General features: G+C 33.8%; 1 protein-coding gene across 1 annotated transcript in view; it reads right to left on the bottom strand.

The window, feature by feature from the left end:
* Window positions 1-23631, bottom strand: part of DMD (dystrophin) — a 1897222-nt gene that overhangs the window by 1335075 nt on the left and 538516 nt on the right. The window contains 1 exon segment of the mRNA XM_039846417.1: window positions 12213-12332. Coding sequence (XP_039702351.1) covers window positions 12213-12332 — 120 coding nt within the window.

The raw sequence follows: 23631 nt of genomic DNA, 5'->3' as shown, positions 1-23631 counted from the left end.
AATTCTAGGTCTTTAATACTTAAAATGGGCATCACAATATAGTGGGATCTATAAATCTTTCCCCTGCTACACATCATTAGGCTTAAAGTTCAGATTGCCTGAATTCTTGTCCAGATCTACTGTTGCCCAACTTGGTAACATCTGTCAGGAAACACTTAAATCTTGCTATGGTTTAGTTTTCCCACTAGGGAAATAGAGATAATGGGACCTGCTCTGGTACCCTCCATGCTAGATCACTGCTAGGGTCAGACAGTGGTCAATAAATATGAAAATGCTCTGAAACCTGTGATGAGTTACAAGATGCTCGTGATGGGTAAGGATTTAGAAATTTGTTGATGGAAAATCAGCTTTTGTTTCCAGATGTGATAAACCTAGAGCAATAGAGAATTTTAATGCAGAATACAGTGAAACATTTCAGCGTGACACTAAAATTATTAGGTTTTCATATGTTATCTATGGTCTCTTAAGACTTACATTTTGTATAGGAGTTGAAAATCTGGTTTACGTTTTTAAACCAGGAGAATGCTCCAATATATGTCTTATTTCTAATCAAGTGTGTGGAAAACAGATATCCCTTTATGCTTCATTCTAATTGTTGGCATTGGAATATCCCATCTATAAGAAATCACCCAGTCTAATGTTTATTTATAATAAAATGCACAAAATAACCTAGGTGTAAAAAGATGGGGAGTGATGGGAACTGTAACTAAATGGATTGCTGATGCTAAAAGGACAGAGATATTTAATTCCGACTGAGGTTAATATACAGGAAAACATGCCAAGGATCATCACTTATTTTTCCAAAGGAGCTAAAAATTCATAGTTTTACATCACATTTCCTAAATTTCAAACATCGATAACTAACAAAATTATTATTAAATACCTTGTGGACCAAATAGAACCATATGAATATATTTGTAATTTTAGATGAAAGAGAAAAATTCCTAGAAAGACACAAACTACTCAAAATGATTTTAAAAAATGAAAAAATTGGAAAATGGAGATAAAATCAAAGATGAAAAACAAAAATAGAACTCTTGTTTATTAAATGTATTGACTCTTTTGTTTAAAACTTTCTCATAAAGAAAACTTCTGGCACAAATGGCAAGGTCCCAAGTCTGCATAGTCAAGTACTTAAAGCTAGCAAGCGTATTAGCGTATTATAAGAAAGGAAAACAATCTCTTTCATGGTCACAACATGAAAATTCTAAATCAAATGTTAGTAAATATTAGCAAAGAAATCCAGCAACAAATAAAAAGGATCACAAATATCATCCATGTTTGGTTTACCTCAAGAATACAAGGCTATTTTAATATTAGAAAATGAAGCATTGTGATTTCACTTATTATCAGAATAAAGGAGAAAAATAATATGATCATCTCAAGCGATCCTGACAAAAAAGGGTTGATAAAATTCAGCACCCAGTAATAATAAAACCTCTTAGAACCCTAGAAATAAAAAGCATCTACAATAAACCTGCAGGAAATATTATATCTTATGGTGGTTACTAAAAGTTTCACCTCCAAGACCTAAAATGAGAAACAGATTTCATTGATAATCTCATTATACTAGAGTATATACAGCACAATAAGGCAAGAAAAATTAATAAAATAAATAATAATTGGAAAAGGAGAAGCAAATCTGTCATGACTCACAAACAACCTATATATGTACACCTGAGTGATGCTACAGATAAAATGTTCAAATTCATAAGTGACTTTAGCATGGTCTCTGGATATAAAGCCAAGAAACAAAAATTAAATTGTATTTCTCCACATCAGCAACAGACAAATAGAAGATAAAATTTTAAAAATATACCATTTACAATAACAGCAAAAATATCAAAATCCTGGGGATAAATCTCAAAAAAAGTCTAAGATCCATAATCTTGAAAACCACAAAATGTTATTGAGAGAAAATAAAGACCTAAATAAGTAGAAGACTATTCTGTATTCATGAATTGAAATATTTTGTATTATAAAGATATCAATTCATCACAAATTGATCTATATATTCAATGAAATCCAATTAAAACCATAGCATCTTTTGGGGAGGTATAACAAGCTGATTCTAAAATTTATATGGAAATGCAAATGAACAAAAATAGCCAAGATAATCTTTAAGAAGAAGAAAACAAATATGAAGGGCTTATACTGGCCAAGATGGATTTAGTGTTCCCCTCGGCTTGACTAAACTTTAGACTATAGGCCCAACCTCTCTTTTCTTAGAATACTTCCTTTATAAAACTTGAAACTGTAAATTTTTTCTCTGGTCCTTTGAGATATAAATATTCTAAAACCTAAGAGTGTAGTTCTCAAGAACCTGGGAGCCATCCCTTTGAAATGTAATTATCAAGAAAGATAGTGCCCCTGTCTTCCAGACTCCATGGGAGGGTAGGAGCTTAGTTATGATAACGGACAATTAACAAACACAGAGGGTATAATCACATTAACTATCCAATCCCATAATGTCCTCCCAAGTTTTTACACTAGCTCATCCCTGTACTTAAAACTCTCCGCCTTTGGTTCAGTGGAACTGAGTTCAGTCTCTTCCCTATTGAAAAAGTCTTGACCCCTAATTGCAATAGTCTTGAATAAATTTTTCCTCGCCTGTTTTACCATCTGGCTCAATTTTTCTTTTACAATGCTACCAGATATCAAAATTTATTATAAAGCTATAGTAATTAAAACAACGTGGCATTGGCATAAGTATAGGCATATGTACAAACAAAATTTATGAGTCCAGAAAGTGACCCATGCAAGTATAGGCATTTAATTAAAGGGTGACACCTCAGAACAGTGGGGAAAGAATGGTCTTTGCAATAAATCATGCTATTTCCATTGGATCTAAATGAAAAAAAAAAATGGGAAAAAAAGTCCTGATATGACAATCCAGGAGAATATCTTCTGGATCTTAGAGCAGGAAATTTCATTTTTAAATTCAGGTCAAAAATACACTAACTATAACAGAAAATATTGAAGTGGAGTATATTGAATTTAAAACTTCTGTTTAATTAAAAAAAGATATTGTTACGGAATAAAGAGGCAAGGCACCTAAATTTCACTAACAGAAATTTAGACAATCCAATCAAAAAACAGGCATGGCAAAAATCAGTCTTTCAAATAGCTAGTAAAGAACTGAATAGTGCTTAACCTCATCAGTCATCAATACATACAAGTGAAAATAAGAGATGCCATTATAAAGCCGCCATAAAGGCTCAATTTAAAAATCTAAAATACCAAGTATTAAAGAAGATATGAAGTAATTTGTACCTTTATTCACTACTGATGAGAGTATAAATTTATAAATTAACTTTGAAAAAATCTTTAGTAATACCTATAAAGTTAAATATACATAGACCCAACAATCTAGGAACTCCAATCCTAGGTATGTATGTATCCAATACAAAGTCATACTTATATTCACCAAAAGATATGTACAGTTATTTTCACAGCAGCATTATTCATATGGCTCCAAACTGGAAACAACCCAAATTTTCTGACCAATAGAATGTATCATTAAATTGTGATATATTCACAAAAAAAGGAATACTATCCAGTCGTGAAAATTAATGAACTAATGCTATAGGCAACATGGATGAATCTCACAAACATAGTATCTAATGAAAAAATATCAGTTATGAAACTATATATACTATGCAATTCCATTTACATTAAGTTAAAAATAAAGCTTCTGAGGTATTATAAATCAGGATAGAGGTTACTTTTAAGGAAATAGGAAAAGTTTGTGACTATAATAGGACTTGCTAGTGGCTTCTTGATTGCTGATAACATACTATCTGTGGATCTTGGTGTGGAATTACAGATATATTACCTTTGTAAAGTCTTCAAGCTATACTTATGATTTGTGTCCTTTTCTGAGTACTCCAGTAAAAAAACAATAAAAAATAACATTGTGCCACAGTATAAATTTAGATTTATTCAGAGACCAAAAAGGCCAGTATTCTTTTTAAACCATATTAGAATTAACATTTATATTCATAAAGAATATTATCATTCCAACATACTTGCATATTTTCCCTGATAATAACTTTCTCAAGGTCATATAGTAATTTTCTCCTATGAAACTGAGAGATTAGGAGAAAGCCCTGACTGAGGTATCACACAGATCTGGGTACCAGTCCCAGCTCTGCCACTTGCAAGCTACATGAACTTGGCTTTAACTTCATTATGCATTGGCTTTTTCATTTGTGATATAGGGATAACATTACATGCAAAACATTTAAATTTTTTTGGAAAAATAATGAGCACACAAAGTGCTAATAATTGTAATTATTGCTTCATGAGCAACAATCGTTGACACTTGGCTTAGTGAAATTATTTCCATCACATTTAAAATTATTTTTTATTTTTAAACATGCTTTTTATTCACCAATGATAAAATTAGAAACTAGAGAGAAACATCAAAAATATTTTCATCCATATTCTTCTTCTTCGAAAAAGAAAAAACTCTGTCTTAATTCTATAAACTTTAACATTCCATAAACTTTTTACCCAAATTATCCCAAAGGTATGTACTATAAACACTTTTAATTAATATCTCATTTTCAAGCCATGATAGAAAAAGGAACATTATAGTCTTTCTAAACAAATACTTGTTGTTTGACTACTTTACTTCTAAACAAGAGAAGCATAATTATGGTGGTATAGAGATGACACGAAAAAGGGAGTGGTCATTGCTATGTAGAAAAACCAGCTTCTTGGAGAAAAATTTGAACTAAATTTTCTATATGAATTGGTTTTCAGAAAAGATATGATGAACATATGAGTATTCTGAGTAACAGGAATAACGTACAAAGACAATGGCATACAGAGTATCAGAAGTGGCTTGCAGAAACAGAATGTAGGTTGAGGAACATGAAGGGGCTAAAAGAAGATAAGTATTGAGAAACAGGTAGGGGTCACATAATGAAAATCATTGTAAGCTTAAGTGATCAAACTCTGTAGAGGGTGAAAAAAATGACTAAGAATTTTAAGCAGAGGAGAAACTGTATTAAACAGGCTTTTGAGAGCCCACACTGTAATGTGGAGATCGGGTAAAAGAGAGGTAAGAATTCAGGCAGGCCTTCCAGGGGTTGATGATATGGGATTTACCTTAAGAAACTGTGACAGAAACAAAGAAAAATAATGAATATGAGAGAAATTTAAGAAATGCTGTGAGAGGGTCCATTCAGAGGGTTCATAGGGAAAGGAAAGGGATGGGTCTGGAATGATTTCGTTTCTGGTACGGATGTCATGGTGAGTGGCAGTACAATAACAAAAATGGAGAAGTCAATAAAGGAAGCAAGTTTAGAGGGAAGTAAGGCACAATGAATTAAGTTTCGCCTTGTTGGGTTTAAGGTGCTTTTTGGACTCCAAGGTGGCTCTGGCAAATAGAAAATGGGATAAAAGAAACTGGGCTCAGGAAAGAGAGTTGAGCAGAAGACATCCAGGTATATCAATTTCTGCCTATTTTTCACAACACAACCTTCTAAAGTAACACAGAGAAAATGCCATCCTTTTTTAAGAAGACAATACTTTTCTTAAAATTAAATAATCCTCAGTTCTATATACACTCTTTAGAGAATGCCACCATCCTGGAAAATCCAGCTAAAATAACAAAATGTAAAGTGTATTTGAATCAGCACAGAACATAAATATCAGTCCTTGTAATGCAGACACTACATCGTGTCCAGGATTGCATTAATTTACTAAGAATCTGTCTCATCTTGCTTTAATATTAACCTTGTGCTCAAGTAGTGCCTGCCTGCCTGCCTGCCTGCCTCTCTCTCTCTATATATATACACACACACACATACATATATATGTATGTATGTGTGTATATATATATATATATATACACATACATATGTATGTGTGTATATATATATATATATATATATATATATATATATATATATATACACGGCATATATATATATATAAACATACACATACATCCATATATAGAGAGAAAATTAAAATGTAAATAAGTTTAAATATATGTATGTACACATTTGCATATAGTTATATACGCATATATATTTACATTCACATGTACGGATGGGAAGTCATCTCTTTTTTATCAAAAGCTTACTCAATTGATTTAAAGATATTTCTTTTAAAATTATTTATTTATTTTTAATTAAATTTATTGTGCTGAAATTGGTTAATAAAATAGGTTTCAGGAATACAATTTAATAAGATATCATCTGTATATTACATTGTGTGTTCACTACCCAAAGTCAAGTCTCCTTCTGACACTATATATTTGACTCCCTTTACTCCTGTCTACCTCCTGCCTCCTCGCTTTCCCTCTGGTAACCACAAAATTATTGCCTGTGTTTGAGTTTTTGCTTGTCTTGTTGGTATGTTGCTTTCAGTTTTACATTCCACATATGAATGAAATCATATAGTTCTCAAATTTTTCTGTCTGACTTATTTTTCTTGGCATGATTATCTCAAGATCCATCTATGTTGTTGCAAATGGCAGTATTTCGGCTTTTGTTATGGCTGATTAATATTCCATTGTATATATGTACCACGTCTCCTTTATCCAATCATCTATCAAAGGATATTTTGGTTGTTTCCATATCTTGGGCAATGTGAATAATGCTGCAATAAATATTGTGTTGCATATGTCTTTACACATAAGCGTTTTCAAATTTCTTAGGTAAATACCCAGAAGAGGGATTGCTGAGTCATATGGTAATTCTATTCTTAATTTTTTTTTTTTTGGAACTTCCATACTGTTTTCCATAGTGGCTATACCAGTTTACATTCCCACCAGCATTGTATGAGGGTTTCTTTTCCCCCATAACCTCTTCAATGCTTGTTATTACTTGTCCTGTTGAAGATAGCTATTCTAACAGGTGTGAGGTTGTACCTCATTGTGGTTTTGAATTACATTTCCATAATAGTGAAGCTGAGCATCCTTTCATATGTTTGTTGGCCATTTGTATGTCTTCTTGGGAGAAGTGTCTGTTCAGGTTCTCTGCTCATTTTTTAATTGGATTTTTTTTGTTGTTGCTGTTATTGAGTTGTATGAGTTCTTTGTATATTTTGGATATTAGGCCCTTATCAGAGGCCTTGCTTGCAAATATATTTTCCCATTTGGATGGTTGTCTCTTTGCCTTGTTGATGATTTCTTTGCTGTTCAGAAGCTTTTTAGTTTGATGTAGTCCCATTCATTTAATTTTGTTTTTACTTCCCTTGCTTTTGAGGCCAAATTCATAAAATCCTCTTTAAGTCCAAGGTTCTTGAGTTTAGTTCCTATGTTTTCTTCTATGCAACTTATTGTTTCAGGTCTTTTATTCAGGTCCTTAATCCATTTTGAGTTAATTTTGGTGTGTGGTGATAGACAACAGTCTAGATTCATTCTTTTGCAGATGGCTTTCCGGTTTTCCCAGCACCATTCATTTAAGAGGCTTTCCTTTCTTCATTGTATGCTTTTGGCTCCTTTGGTGAAAACGATTTGTCCATATATATGGGGATTTATTTCTGGACTCTCAATTCTGTTCCACTGCTCTGTATGTCTGTTTTTCTTCCAATACCATGCTGTTTTGATTATTGTGGCTATAAAGTATAATTTGAAGTCAGGCAGTGTGATATCTTTCTATAAGCAGCAAAATTTCCAATAAGAAACATACTTTTTATGTAAAACATAAAAAATGAGTATATGACATTTGTATGTGACATTCTGACTTCAAAGGACATTGCTATAAATCTTCTAAAGTAATATGGGAGAGAAAATCATCCATAAACCACTCCTATTCCGGTGAAATTTATACAGCGCTCCAGTTGTACCCTCAAATGGCTTCTTTTCCCCAAATTGTCTGGACTACAGGTTGAATAAAGGAGTGCAATTGTTTTCAGTCCAATTCTCTGGCATATAAATCAGATATCAGGAAAAAATATGTTAAAACACAGGCATATTCTCCACTATCCCAATGAGGGATATGAAGGCTCATCTTATCAACAGAAATATCATGGGAGGCATTACAAAATATTTTAGGGAAATCAAATACTTTGTATTCATTCCATTCCATTGGACCGACCAACTTAATAAATCTACCAAAAATTTTGTAATAATAGCACATAATATTTGTACAAATAGTTTAATGTCATCTAATATAAAGTTGGTTTTCATGTCTTGATTTTAGTGAATGTATCTTAGCCCTTAGAGGACTTTTTCAAGTTCATAAATTATTCCTCAAAAAATTCCAAGTTTATTGACTTCGCCAGATGAGCAAGAAACTGAATATGCATGCACGGCCTTATGTTTAATAATCTGCTCTAAAATTTATTTTCCAAGTTATTCTTCAAAAGAGGATGCTCGTCTACAGCCATTCTTTTGCTATACCTTTAATTTTCCAAAATGGTAGACAATAACTGTAAGATTAAAGTCATTTAACAAAATAATCCAAATGCCTTTTATATGCCAGAAACCCTCTTGGGTCTATGGCCTTAGATACCTTTAATACATGTAGTTGGACTCGCAAGTATTAACTTGTATAGAGGAATACATCTAAAAATGGGACTTTAATAGCTCTGCCTTTTTCTGGAAGGTGTTTTTAATAGAGCATCTCCTATACACTATAAGCCTGACCATGTTTCTGGTTTTGTTGTTGTTGTTGTTGTTTGTTTTGTTTTTTGTTTTTTAACTAGAAAGAGCTATCTCTGTAGAACAGTCGGCTTTCTTTATGCTCCATTTATAGTCTTTTCTCCATTTTCAAATGTAAATGGCCCCATAGGACCTGTGCACCTCCAAAACACCTCCCTTACTTTGTTTTAATTTTTGCTCAAATGCCACATTCTCAGTAAAGCTTTCCCTGACTACTTCATATAAAAAAGCTCCCTTCCCAGGTCTATTTTTCCTTATAGTTATCACCTTTTACATAATATTAAACTTGCTTGTTTATTATGACACATGCTTAGAGCATAAGCTTCATTGAGGAACAATTTTTGTTTTGTACATACCTAACCTCAAAGCTGAGACTTTTGGCTGGCACCTAGTAGGCACTCAATACATATCTGTAAAATAAATAAATAAATACTGCTCTGTCCAGAACATTTTCCTACTCTTTAGTGTTACCTAATTAATTTCTACTTTCCTGACCTTCTAGAACAAGACAGGTCATCTAGCAGTTTATATTTTTGTCACACTGAACTCATCATGGCTATAATTTTACATTTAGTTGTCTCTGTTTCATGCAAGTCTGGGAGGACAGGTACTATAACTGCTGCCCCAACCCCTCCTCACCACTGTAGTTCCAGCTGTCAATTTGGCAGAGAGCTGATGCTCAATACATGTTTTTTGACTGAATGAATTATAGTGTTGAGTATCACACACTTATTCTAATTCTTAAGTAAGTCCATGTCTACCTGCCAAGCCTCCTCTAGCATCGCTCTTCTAAACTCAATCTTGTAGTTAAATTGGCTCTTTTTCAGTTCATTAAGGGTAACATGCTCACTTGATATACTGTTTCTCCTTCCTGGAAACTGTCCATGTCCACCTTTACACATGCTTTATCAGTTTCCTTCAACATATCTTTTAGATTCTTGCTTAAACATCACTTTCCTAGGGAATCATTTTATGCATTCAAACTTCATTTTAATTCAGATTACTTTGTTGTCACAAAAGCTTATTTCTTTCCTTCAGAGAAATAACTTCTGTCCATTCTTTAATATTTGCTCATTTTTGTAAATATTTAATTAATGCCTATTTCATCTGCTAGATTGCAAGTACCAAGAGAGCAGTCAGCAAGCCCTCCATGTCTACCATGGTGACCACGAATGACAAGGAATCAGTATTCGATTTCAAAGAGGGAGCCTGAGAAATGTCTACCATTGTTTTGTGGTTCCAAGGAAAGCAGTAGGCTCATAAATTATTCATTCCCGACCTAGGAAGAAAGTGACAAATTCTCTATTGTTCAATGTTTTACCTCTGTTAACCAGCACAATCCTTGAGATGTAGTAAGAACATAACAGGTATTCCTTGAAAAAATAATAAATAGAATGCAGAATGCTTCAAAAGAAATATGGTAATGTTCTCCAGGACTGAAGACTACATAAATTACCTATGTCAGTTATTTAGACAAGCTATTTCTCAATAAAATTATTTAGCTGACATCATTGCTTACAAATTAGACTCTCTTATCTACTGATGTCCTAGAAGCCTCTAAAGTTAAGGACGAGTTTCTGACCAGTGATGACATTGCTGAGGATCAAGTTTACAACAGACTGCACTTTTCAGAAGACTATCCTTTATAAGCCGTGCTATCTTTCAGAATTCCTAAGCATATGTTCTGACCTAACTTTTTTTTTTTTCAAACCTTTTAAAAGGAAGATTTCTAAAAGTCATTCAAAGTTAGAGAAAATCTGAGTTATAATTGAGTTCACAGAACTAAGTCAACACATGTAAAGATATTCTATGAGGAGTTATTTTTAGAATTCTAGCTCAAGATGATAAGAACACATCTCTCTTATTGTACTAAATCAAGACTTCCTTTCCTTGTTTTTCCAGTCTGCATCTCTTAACTAAAGACCACTGGGTATTCATTTTGAGGTTCTGAATTGTACTTCAGCGAACACAAGTGAAATGGATTAAGGTATTATGGTGACATGGGAGACTTTAGCAGAGAAAGAAAGTGTGGCGTTAGCATTCAACACTATCAAATCTTAGGGAATAGCTATGGATGACCAAACATCACTCCAATAAAAGCCTTCAAAGATTATTCTCAGGTTCCTGCCAGTTTTTTCTCCTTGGATTGTTTCCAAAAACTCTTCCTTTTACTTTTAACAAAAATGCCTCTGGGCCCAGTATGAAACAGATGATAGTCCTCTAATGCACACATGTAATTCTTATCACATGCAGAGGATATTTGTGTTGCTATTAAAGTGGCTCCTCTAATGTATTTCTTAAACTGTTTTTTTTTTAATCCTTTACTATTCCTTCTCTTCTCCTCCTTCTCTACCAACTTTACTTCCTCTTTCCCTTTTAAAAATTAAGTGAGGTAAGACAATATTATATGATTTGCAAAGAATCTAAGAAAGAATCATCCAATTTTAAAGGAAAATGAGAGCCGAGCATTCCAGGGCAATTTAAACCAATGGTTAAATAAGACATAGAATTCAAGCATGAATTCCTCTGGGACTGAGGAAACTGATGGAATGAGAAGAAAGGTTAAAGCAGGGTCTTTCTTACCACTCAATTCCTTTTAACTCCACCCTTTTAGACATTAGTCTAGATCATCTAAAAGTCAGGCGATAGTAAGGGGCTATATAGAAAGAAATTAGGCTATCAAAAGAGAAAAGGGGCTCAAGGAGAAAAGAGGCGGCTGAGAGGCAGTGGTCAACACTAATTAAGGGGGAGGCAAACATGGACAAAGGGATATAGAGTTTGTGTGAATTACGAATAACCAATACATGCACAGCTATTTTAGATGTCTCTAGGCCAAAGAAATAAAGGCAGATACCAAAGTGAAAAATGAAAGGAAGAAGGATAATAAATATAGAAAAACTTAGGGCCACCACTCTTAATTTGTCCTACCTAACACCTAACCTAGTCACCATCTGTGAGTTTAATGGACTGCTTGTCCAGGTGGTCTAGTCTCACAGGCATCACCTTGGAATAATTATATTCCAGATCTAGTAGTACTAGGTCTCATAATGACAAAGTGAATGCTTGTGAGTTTTTTTTTTAATTGGAAATAATCTATGACTTAGAAAAATTTATGCCTTATTTATTTTTTTTAACCAATCACCCTCCCAGCCTATGCCCCCCAAGACTTCAACTGAAACCCTCCAGGAAAAAATATACTGTTCAATTTTTTGCTGTTTGATTGAATGTGACTCTTTTTGAGTTTTTTGTTTACCTTTGTCTTCTCTTAGACTGTAGGTTTGAAACAGACATAAATAATATTCCTCTGACCAATCCTCTAATACATGTTATTCAGCTCTAATTTAGGGAAAAAAAAGTATCTGCATTTATATATTTCCCCAAAGGCCAAGAAGCTAGTATGAACAGTGTATAGTTAATGAAAGGCAAGTATGCACAAATGGGACATCATCTGAATCAGTTTAAATAAATATAGTACATTCTAAATGTTTATATATATATAAATTATACTGTAAATTTTCTAAATATTTTCTGAATAGCAATTAATTACTTTAAATGTCAAATTTTAGTGTATTAAAGAAAATAATCTGACCTTAAGTTGCTCTTCCAAAGCCGCAGTTGCATGCTCTCCAGTAGATTCATCGACTACCACTACCATGTGAGTGAGAGAATTGACCTTGACTTGTTCTTGTTCTAGGTCTTCTTGAAGCACCTGAAAAATAAATTTTTTAAAGGAAATGAAAATTTCTTCCCAAATACATGTAATTTATTATGTGTGCCATGTTTTGGGTAATGCAAAATATTTTAATAAACTAGAACCATTCCAAGCAAATTTTCTGCTACGATGTTCAGCAAAATTTGCAAATTTTACTTCCAATGGAACTCAAAAGTATGTAGAGAGAGCATCTATTAAGAAAGGTACAGTAGGATGTTATGCCTCTTATCCCACCTCCTCTCACTTTTCAAGGACTTTTCTCCTAAAATTATATGCTGCTTCTGGCATTTTCAATGTCTCCTTCTCTATAGAAGTTCTCCATTATCAACCAAAATAAAATAAACTCTCTTGAGTCAACAAATCCCTCCTACTACTGCCCTAATGTGTGTTCCTTCTCACTAAAAAAAAAAAAAGTTTTTAGTTACTTTTTCTACTTCCTTGCCCTACTATTCTCTTTGCCCAATCCCATTGAAACATCTCTTTTAAAGGTTGTCATCAACCTCCAGGTTCCCAATCCAATATCCATTTTTTGTCATTGTCTTATTTGACAATCCGATTACCTAATTAACCACTCCTTCATTCTCGTCATCCTTTTCTCTGGAGCTTCATGTACCACCCTCTGTTGATTATCTTCCCACCTTACCAAGTGCTATTATTTTCAGCTCTTTTGCTGACTCCTTCTCCTTTGCTCAACTATAAATCAGATGTCACTCTATATAAAAACCAATGGATATCTACCACACTAAGAAAAATCCAAACTCTTTGCCTGAAATCCTTATAGGGTCTAGCACCTGCCTATCTCTCCAATCTAATTGCCTATCATTGTTGCCCACTGACACTGTTTCAGCCACACTTGTCTTTCTCTCCTCCACAAATATGTCAAACTATTTTCACTCCTGAATTGTTCTTCCTCCATATCTTAAAATAATCTCTCCTTATCACTGAGGACTCAGTTAAAGTGTCACTTCCCCAGAGATGCTTTTCATTAATATGCTGTCTAAATCTGATCCTTAGTTACTCTCTTTTTCTGTCATTTTTAAATAACATTTTCACTACTCAATATTTCCTCATGTATTAGTCATTTGTCTCTAATTACTTGAATTTAAGAACCACTAGAACAGAGATGTCCTCTGTCCTCTCATTACATACTCTAAGCAACAAAAGATCAATAAACTTTTGCTGAATGGTGCCACATAGAAGGGTGATGGCAATACGCACAGATGATTTTATCCCTTCCTGATTGCATAAAGATTGCAACTTCATAGGAGGGAGTAGCTTTTTTAAAAAAGTGTAATTACAATTACACTAATGAGTACATATAACCACAAAACAATATTCCAGTCTTTTGTAAAATCGTAGTGTATGATTTTTTTTTTTGTAAGGATAAACAGGAGTAAACAGAGGAATAATTATAAGGCAAGCAGAGGAGGAGTCAACAGAGGAGGCTGCTCTAAATCCAAGAATCCTGCCTGGGAGCTCCAGTTTCCCCAAGACTTTATCATAATATACTAATTACTATGAAATCTCTGAATGAATATGTGAAACTTCTAGTCATCTAGTTTGTTTCTTAGAACATTTTATTATATAATACAGAAATGGAGAAACAGGTTTCTCCATTCTAGAAGGCCTGCTGGCTTTCTAGAAAACCTGCAGTTCCTACCTGTGAGAGAATGACACTTGGCACCTATCAGATTAGCTCATAGTTATTCAAACCCTATGGCAGGTAAAAGAGAACTTATCAGGATTGCTGCATCACAAACTCTAATGCATGAGCATTTTTATTCTAGGACTTTTATTTTCAAGTCTAAACATTTTAGAGCACCATAAAATCACTTACTTTTGCTTCCTCTCTCTAGATTTTCACACTACATTTTCAAGTGAAGCAATTTAGAATAAAATGACTATGCATATATTTTGTGTACGGAGTCTATACTGTCTATCACGCCTTTGACATTCTAGAGTTTACACTGGTTAATAAAACTATTTCTGCTATGAGACCAAAAACAGAAACATTAACATCCAGCATTGTCCTTGAAAGTCATGTTGAGTCTGTGTTTTCTGAGTTACATAAGCCAGAACTGGGAACATTTCAAATGTGTAAGCCAGGAACTTTAAAAATAATAATTGTAATAATATTTTGGTAGCCAATATATCATAAGTTGGTTTCTTTAATTTAACCAATTCCTTTTTGCTATTACTCAAGTATGAGAGTATATACAATTACATATATTAAAAACAATTAGAAAAATAATGCTATACTGTTCAAGTTTTATATGTAAATTTTTATTTTTACTATTTTAACATATTTTAGTAAAAAACTTGAGCATTGTTTGATCCATGAAGTCCTTAATTTCAAACTCAGGTTGAGTGTTTCTAAAGCATACGTGATCAAATGTATTATTTGTTTTCTCCAGTACTTAGATTTCTGGTTTTGTTTGTTTTATAATCAGAAATTATATTCTTGTTACACTGAACAAGGGCTTACATTTTATGCTTTTGCAGAAGTACAAACACAAATTACCACTAAAGTTGTGAGTCGGTAGCTCTAAAATCAAACACAAGAACTATCTGAATTTATACTGAGTTGAGAGAAATACAAAACGGGAAAACCAGCCAAAATGGTGTAGAAGATATAAGCTTTGCTCATCCCCTTTTGTGATCACATCAAGACTGAGACAGAAACACAGAGCAAACAGCAAGCAGAGTCACCTGGGGGTCTAGAAGAACAGAAGCACTACAATTAGGGAGAGAAATAAGAAATCACCCTGCAACAGTTAGAGGAGGCGGTGAAGACGCGAGGCTACCCCTTATCCAGTGGCTGAGTGGGGCAGAGGCTGTGACATCCGCAGAGGCAGAAGCCTCTTAAAGGGGCAGCGTCCGCGAGCGGACTTTCGCAGTGAAGGACATGCTCAATCTGAGCACCAGTGATAGGTGGGCTGCAAGAGTGGCACCAGGGACTTAAATGGGGACACTGAGTTGTCTGAACAAGGGCCGGAGGGGAGACTTTGTACCGGACAGAAGTGCAGGTGGTATCCATTGTTCCCCTGGTGAGGCCTCCCTCCTCCTAAAATGCAGATGCAGCAATGCCATTGCTGAGACATCATCGAACTGGATAACAGAGGTCGTCCCGCCCAGAGTATTCCCTGAAATCTTGCCTCCTCCAACTCGTGGCCCCACCTAAGCCACATCCAGTTGTATTCTCAGTGAGTCAGGCGCTCCTTGCTGAGCAGCAGCTAGACTCACAATGGAAGCAGCTGGCATCAGTTTCTGACATGGCCTTTTAAGGCAACTATAAGCACAACATCTGTGGATTGCTTGCTGAATCTTAACAGGTGACCCTGGAGGGGCACAGGCTTGGGCTCAATTTGGCCTGCAGCTGAACCACTCCCAGGACTGTGCCACTGGACATCTACTTCACAAATCCACACTAATAAGACCAAGAAACTCAGAAGCTTTGCTTAGTACATAGAAACAGACACAGAAAGGCAGCCCAAATGGGAAGACAAAGAAGCAGAAACCATATGAGAGAGCAGAACAGAGATCTAGAAATAATGGAGTCAAGCAATCTAACAGATGCAGAGTTCTAAACACTGGTTATAAAGATGTCCAATGAACTTAAGAGAAAGAGAAGTGCAGATGAACTCAGTAAAAACTTTAACAAAGAGATAAAAAAAAAAAAACAAGAAAAGGGAAATGGAAATTATAAAAGGGAACCAGTCAGAAATGAAGAACACATTATCTGAGATGAAGAGTATACTAGAGGGAATCAACAGAGTAGATAAAGAAGAGGATTGAACCACCAATAGAGAGGATGGAAAAGCCAAGGACACCCAACCAGAACACCAAGAAAAAAGCAACCAATAATATAATAATAATTTAAGGAGCCTATGGGACAAAATTAAGGGTAACAACATCTGTGTCATAGGGGTACCTGAAGAGGGAGAACAAGAAATTGAACATATATTTGAAGAAATAATGATGGGAAACTTCCCTCACCTGGTGAAGGAGATAGACATACAACCCCAGGAAGCTCAGAGTCCCAAGAAGGATGAACCCAAAGAGACTCACACCAAGACACATCATAATTAAAATGCCAAAGGTTAAATACAAAGAGAGAATCTTAAAAGCAACAAGAGAAAAGCAGTGAGTTACCTGCCAGGGAGCACCCGTAACACTGGCAGCTGATTTCTCAAAAGAAACTATGCAGGACAGAAGGCCTTCGCACAAAATATAATGATGTGATGAAAACCCAGGAACTACAACCAAGCATACTTTATCCAACAAAGCTGTCAGTTAGAGTTGAAGGACAGATAAAGAGCTTCCCAGACAAAAATTAGCTAAAGGAATTCATCAATACCAAGCCAGTATTACAGGAATTGAAGGGACTACTTAAGAAGAAAAATATGTAACAAAATTATGCATAATTGATGGTAATAACTGCATTCCTTTCAACAAGTACCTCAAATGGAAAAGAATTAAGTGTTCCAACCAAAAGATAGAGAAGCTGAATGAATAAGAAAACAAGACCCCTACACATGCTGCTTACAAGAGACTCACTTTGGATTAAAAGACACACACAGACTAAAAGGAAGGGATGGAAAAAGATATTGCCTTGTTGGACCTAGAGGGTATTGCGCTGAATGAAGTACATTAGCTAGAGAAAGATAAATACCACGTGATTTCATGTACATGTGGAATCTAAAGAACCAAATAAACAACAACAACAAAAATGGAAACAAACTCATAGATACAGAGAATATTTTGAGGGCTACTAGAAGGAAGAGGGGTTGGGAGGATGATGAAAATGAGCAAAGGGATTAAGAAGTACAAATGGATAGATACAAAATATAAAGTGTACTGGAGATATGAAGTTTAGCATAAGGCAAATAGTCAACAATGTTGTAAAAAATATGTAAGGAAGAAGAAGGGTACCTGATTTAGTGGGGTGACCACTTCAAGAGTTATATCGATCTCTAATCACTATGCTGTACAACTGAAACTAATATATTATTGTATGCCGATTATAATTGATAAAAAACATATTGAATTGTATAATGTGAATATGAGCAACAAATTGTCTATTGTTCTTCAATAAAGCTGAGGGTGGAAAAAGTACAGCCCCTCTGGAAACAAAACAAACAAACAAACAAACAAACATGAGAAAGTTTCTCCATAATGACTGACAATCTTAAAGAGCACATAGCACTAGAATAGATTAGCATAAACTGTACTTGACTTAAGTTATTTCCAGTATCTTTTTCTCTTCTATGACTTTTCCAAATTATATCTCTTCTTTTGCTCCTAATCGGGGATTAAAATTAAAAAGGTTAAAATGACCTTTCTAGGCATACTCAGTAGCTGCAAGACAGAAGCTACTGCAACATTATAATCATATTTCTTATTTTCCCAGAAATTAACTCTGAAAATAATTATTAATGAGTATCACAGTATTACCTAACGACCTCATATCAACAAAAGTCAAAACACTATAAAATATCTAATGTCCAGAGTTCATTTTCTTTTAAAAGTTGATTCTTAGTGGTAGCAAAAATGTCACACACAAAAAGGTGGGTGTAAAAATTTAAATTTTTCTACCAAGCTATGTATTCATGAAGGAGGACCATGATCATTGGTAAAAAGTATACTCTCCTGCTTCCTTCTTTGAGAAAACATGGATTCTCAAGACTACTAATTTTTAAAATATATTAAAGTTTTATAAAGCTATTTTAAAATTAATTTTAATTAAATGTTTATATTTTTTATAGATTTGAAGTTCTCATAGCTGGATTTATACAATGGAGATTTATAGTTAATTTGCTAATTAAGCCTGAAATATGAGCCAAATTATTTCAAATATAAATGTATCCCCAGAGAAGTATGCTAAATGTTTGACTATCCAAAGATAATATATTCAAATTAAAATGCTTTAATATATAATTGTTAAAGTATGTTTTTCTTTATTAAAAGTGTATAAATTACTTACACTCATACATATATACATATTAGGTATTTGATTATATCTTATTATTTTTATTAAAGTAATGCATTTGTTACACTTACTAGATTTTTAAAAATCTATCATGCTCTAATTAGATTTCTATACTATTATTAGATACGAATGTCAGGAATGTTTGTTCTGTCAACTAATAATCTTTTTTTCCTTATGACAAGAAAAAAAGGCCAACAGTGAAGTTTAACATTAAAAATAATTAGATTTGACAAGCTTAGGTTTTGTTATACCTCTGTAAATATTCTCAACAGGCTCTCCTAGAAGAGCTTTTATTTTGATACACACTTACTTACATGTGATTGCATAGTTATATCAGTCTTTATATCAGAACCTATTGTTCGTACTTTGTTTTTCGTAATACATGTTTTTTTTTTCCTGCCAACTCTCAAACTACCAAAAGTGGGGAGACCTAAAGACTATTTCGATGAAGACATATGAAAGATTTTAAAAGCACTTAATGCTTTCCAATTGCAGGAAGGGAGCTTGATTAATATTAAAAAATGTCTTTAAAAGAGTTGGTGATTAATGTACACCTACATCTTTCAGAATATAAATAGAAAAGTATGAGTAGTAGGCTGACAAAAATATGTGTATGTTTAGCGGTGTGAGATCTGAAATCAGATTTCCTGGGTTTGATTCCTAGATGTATTGCTAACCAGCTATGTGACCTCGAGAGAGTTTTCAACCGCACCAAGACTCAGTTTCCTAATTTTCAAAATTGGGATAGTAAGATAAGTACTTCTTCAGGTGGATAGGAAGACTGAGTATGCTATTAATTGGTTAGCACTTTGCTTGGCACATAGTATAAATTCAATAAATAGTAAAAGCTATTTAGTTCTAAAAAGTCATATTGAGGCACATTCAGAACAAATATTTTAAACTATACTGCAAGAATCAAATATTCACCTAATTCACCCTCATCTAATTTATGTTACCCACCATCCTCTCATAGGTATCATTAAGTACATAAAGGGAATGCGGTTTTGGAAATTCTAGCTGAAGTTACAGCAAAGTTTTAGGATCTTGAGAAATATATAATGAATTTTAAATCCTTAAATTATAACTTCCAAATTATTTACATGAGATTAACAACAGGAGCTTTAACTAACTGATTTCATACATTGATCTTATACATTGCTAAAAAGTTAGCATTTTTCAGAGGAGCTATTTCACGGCGTGAAAAGGATAGACACTAACACTAAATAATAGCCCTCGATTCTCCTACCTTTTCTCCTCCTTTTATACTCTGCTTGTGCATGCATATATCCATACATTTCGCATATATTTACACCATTGAAATCAGGAATTAAAGTGAATACCAAGAAAATCTAATAAATAATTATAAAATGTCTTTAGCTTGACAAAATTATTTAAAAAGAAGAGAACAGGATTACTGGGAGAGAGGGTTAGGGTGGAAGGTTTTAGGTGCAGCACGGAGAAAGTCATATGCAGCGATTGGCCAATAATATGAAGATGTGATATTCAACTCTACTGATTATTCTTGTGTTCAAACATTATTGCCATTCCCAACATAAGCCTGTTTTCTTCTATGTTCCCTTTCTAGTGCCTCTTGCCTTGAATTTAAAGAAAGAGCTAGAGGATTAATGTTGAAAAATCATTTCCTTAAGCATTTTGATTCTGAGCATACACAGCCACCACACCTCTGTGCTCTCTTTTCCCATTGCTTACATTGAGATTGAAGATTTATATGCAATCAGTTTCTATGTCTCTTCCATCTAGATATTCTCAAGTCTGGGAAAACCAAATACACCATTTCCCCAGTCTCTTTGCTACTCTTTTCATTTGCTCTACTGTCTAGCATCTCTGCTGGACTCAAGCTTCACTGGAATCTGTAAATGAAGGGAAAGAGTCTGGTACAAAGGCAGACAGATCAAGATAAAAGCCAAGTCTACCAATTACTATTCAAATTATCTTAGGCAACTCCTTAACATTGGGCACATATTTATTTGTCTGCAAAATTAGGAATTAAACTTCCTCCAGAGCAGGTTTAGTTCTGGAATTAAATGAGATAATACATTAGAATCAGTTAGCACAGTGCTTAATAGAGTTGGTACATGGTGAGGAAACACTTATTTTCTTCTATTTCTACCATCATCACCTTTTCATTCCATTCTTACACTAAGATCCATGAAAATATCCCCTTTGGGCATCAGTATTTATTTCCAACACCTTTGATAATCATATTATATATCTTTTAATTACTACATATCCTCAATGTATTGAAACTATAGGACATCATGTAAAAATATATGGCTCAGTTTTCTCATTCTGTGATCTAGATCTTTAATTGTTAATGGAATATAAAATGTTATCCAGTTTGTTATCTCTTAAAAGTGTAGTTCCATTGAATAACAGAGTACTACCAATCGTATCACTAGAAATCATTCTTTTCATGAATATTAATACAGAAATACTAAACATAAAATGATACTATACTGTAGTTAACAATTTTATATTCTTTAGAAAGAGACAGTGTATATTCAACCTTATTATAAAATTATTGGGGTTAATAAAATTGTATAGGTTTCACATATACAGTTCAATAATGCATCATATGTATGGTGCATTGTGTTCACTATCAAAAGTTAAATTTCTTTCTGTCACCATATATTTGATTCCTTTACTCTTATCCACCCCCTTACCTCCCCTCTTTCCCTCTTATAACCACTTAACTATTGTCTGTGTCTATGAGTTTTTGTTTTCAACCTTATTTTTAAGATGAGATAGGATTTCTGGTCATGTATTCTGTTAGAAGATATATAAACATATTGTTCAAGAAAAAATATTTTAAAATCCATGTTATATCTGTTGCAGCTTTCTTGTGAAAAACTTCCCCCTAAAATGCATTCTAATATTTTATATATTTAATGAAAACACTCATATTATTAATGTTGCACTACCTATTCAACTGAATTTGGAACTGAAATTAATTGGCATTGATTCAGGAAAATAAATACTTTCCGTGCAACTAACTTAGTAAGTAACAGATAAGATCCTTTGTTTTTCTTTTGTCTCCTCCCCAGAGACCAGAAATTCTAATGAAGTATTATAGAACAATTAAGTATAGAAAATAAAGTTGGTGTCTCTGAGAGGTTCTTGGGTAGTTATATTTTAGGAGATGCACTGATACTTTAAAACAAGACTGTAACATTTTGAGTTATGTTACTGAATAAGTACTCAGTAATTTCTAATTAATTAGTTAGTAATCTTTTTGCTAGAATCACTTGATTTTGTTAAAACAAGAACATGGGTATGAATATTATCATTATTAAATCAATGGCATTATCTAGTATGCAAAGTTATACTTGGACTCTGTTGCTTGTTTATGGATGTTAATGGGAAATGAGGTGTGTCTTCAACTATATTTTAAAAAACTAAAACTGAGTTTCATGCATATACTACTATGTAGAATGTATAATTGTGATGTTCTTTTAAAGATTCACTTGCCACTTATTTATGTCAAAAGAATATTATTCCCACAGAAATCAATTTCATTTGAGTAAGAGTCATGTCTTACACAATAACAGCTAACATCACTTACATAATTCTGGGTGCCAGGTATATTTCTAAGTGCTTTTTATGCAATTATGTATTAAATATTTTTACCAACCCTTTAAGATAGGTATGATTATCATCATCCTGATGTCATACTTGGAGAAACTGAGGCACCAAATAGTTAAGTAACTTTTACAAAATCATTAAGCTCGCAAATGATAGAGCTGTGTTTTGAACTAAGGCATTCTGGCTCCAGAGTCTTGAAATACTGCCTCTCATATAAGAGATATTAATATAGCTCAAATAAGCGTAAGAGATAGAGACATCTGTTTTGTATAACTCTACATCAGAAGGCACAGAACCAGAAACTTAATGTATAAGTGTATATGTGTGTACCCAGTTGAGTTCCAAGTTTTATCCCCCTGGTGACACTTGTATTCAATCTACCGACATACCTCATTTTATTGCAATTTGTTTTATTGGGCTTCAAAGATGTTATGTTTTTTATAAATTGAAGGTAAGACTTCCACCAGCAAGAATATTACAACTCACTTTATTGTGGTGGTCTGGAACCAAACCCGCACTATCTCTGCTATATACCTGTATTACACTTTAAAGACTCCTACCACAAAGCTTGCTTAAAACACATACACACAGTAGTTAGTTAGGTCCTACTAAATGTTCTTACTGAGCATTTGACAAAAGCAATGTGGAATTCCTCTTCATAGGAAACAGTTCTTTGAAAGCAATGTTGATTTTGGATAGTTTTAGTGACAGATGCTAATCACAAAAGTGTTTAATATGAGGATTTGGTTATTAGTCGGAAGTTCAAGTTTCTATTATCTGCATGGTTTAGTTTCTTTGGATACTACTGTTTTGGACCTTTCTCTCACAAATCTTTTCTATCTAGATATTCTCTATTAGAACCTACTTCTAATAGAAGTAATAGTGTATTGATATGGTCATGGGCGTCTTCTCCCACTTGAGAGAATGCATCTTTTTCTCTCATGGTTCCTATTCCCTGACCCTTGTAGGTTAAGTAAGATCTATATGGAACCCAAAGAAATAGAACATCTCTAGGCCTTTTCTCTCCCTGCTGAATAAGAATATGGGGGGAGGAGGAGGTCAAGTTATAAGCCCAACTTAAAAGGACCAAGGAGACCTGACTGAGCCCCTATGACTGAGGCCAGAGGGCAAAAAGAGTCCTTACAATTTATATGAGGTTCAACCAAACTCACAAGGCCAGAATTCTATACACAAATTTAAAAACAAACAGTGTAATTTTTCTGGCTGGTCCATTCTGTACATCTTCCCCAGGAACGGACTATCCTGTGGTAGGTAGCCAGCTAAGAATTTGATTCCAATGAATGGCTTTCCTTTCCTGCATAACCAAAGATTACAAGCTTGATTTCTATGGATATACCCAATTATGACAGCTGGTGGCATCTCCTTTGATATATAAAAGTGCCAGGGTTACAATCATTAAAATATTTGAACAGGGGATGAAACGGGGATAGAAGAAAAGAACAAAAGTCAAAGGTAATGAGAGGGCACCAGAGATAGTATCTCCATGTAATTTGCCTTGCGGATGTCTTCTTCCTTCATCTATATGTATAGTTTTCTTGCCCCTACACATGACTTTTTTGTTGTTTATTTCACTTGTCAGATTTCTGTCTCTGTCAGAAAGGTGGTAATGATGAAGCCTCTGTGTGTGACAGAACTAGTCAGGATTATTTAAAGCATCTGCTCAAAAAAAAAAAAACCAAAAAA

The sequence above is a fragment of the Pteropus medius genome, unplaced genomic scaffold (assembly GCF_902729225.1).
Source record: "Pteropus medius unplaced genomic scaffold, Ma_sr-lr_union100, whole genome shotgun sequence".
Classification (NCBI taxonomy): Eukaryota; Metazoa; Chordata; class Mammalia; order Chiroptera; family Pteropodidae; genus Pteropus; species Pteropus medius.
Note: the sequence above shows the minus strand (reverse complement) of the source record. Positions and strands in the feature narration are given on the sequence as shown.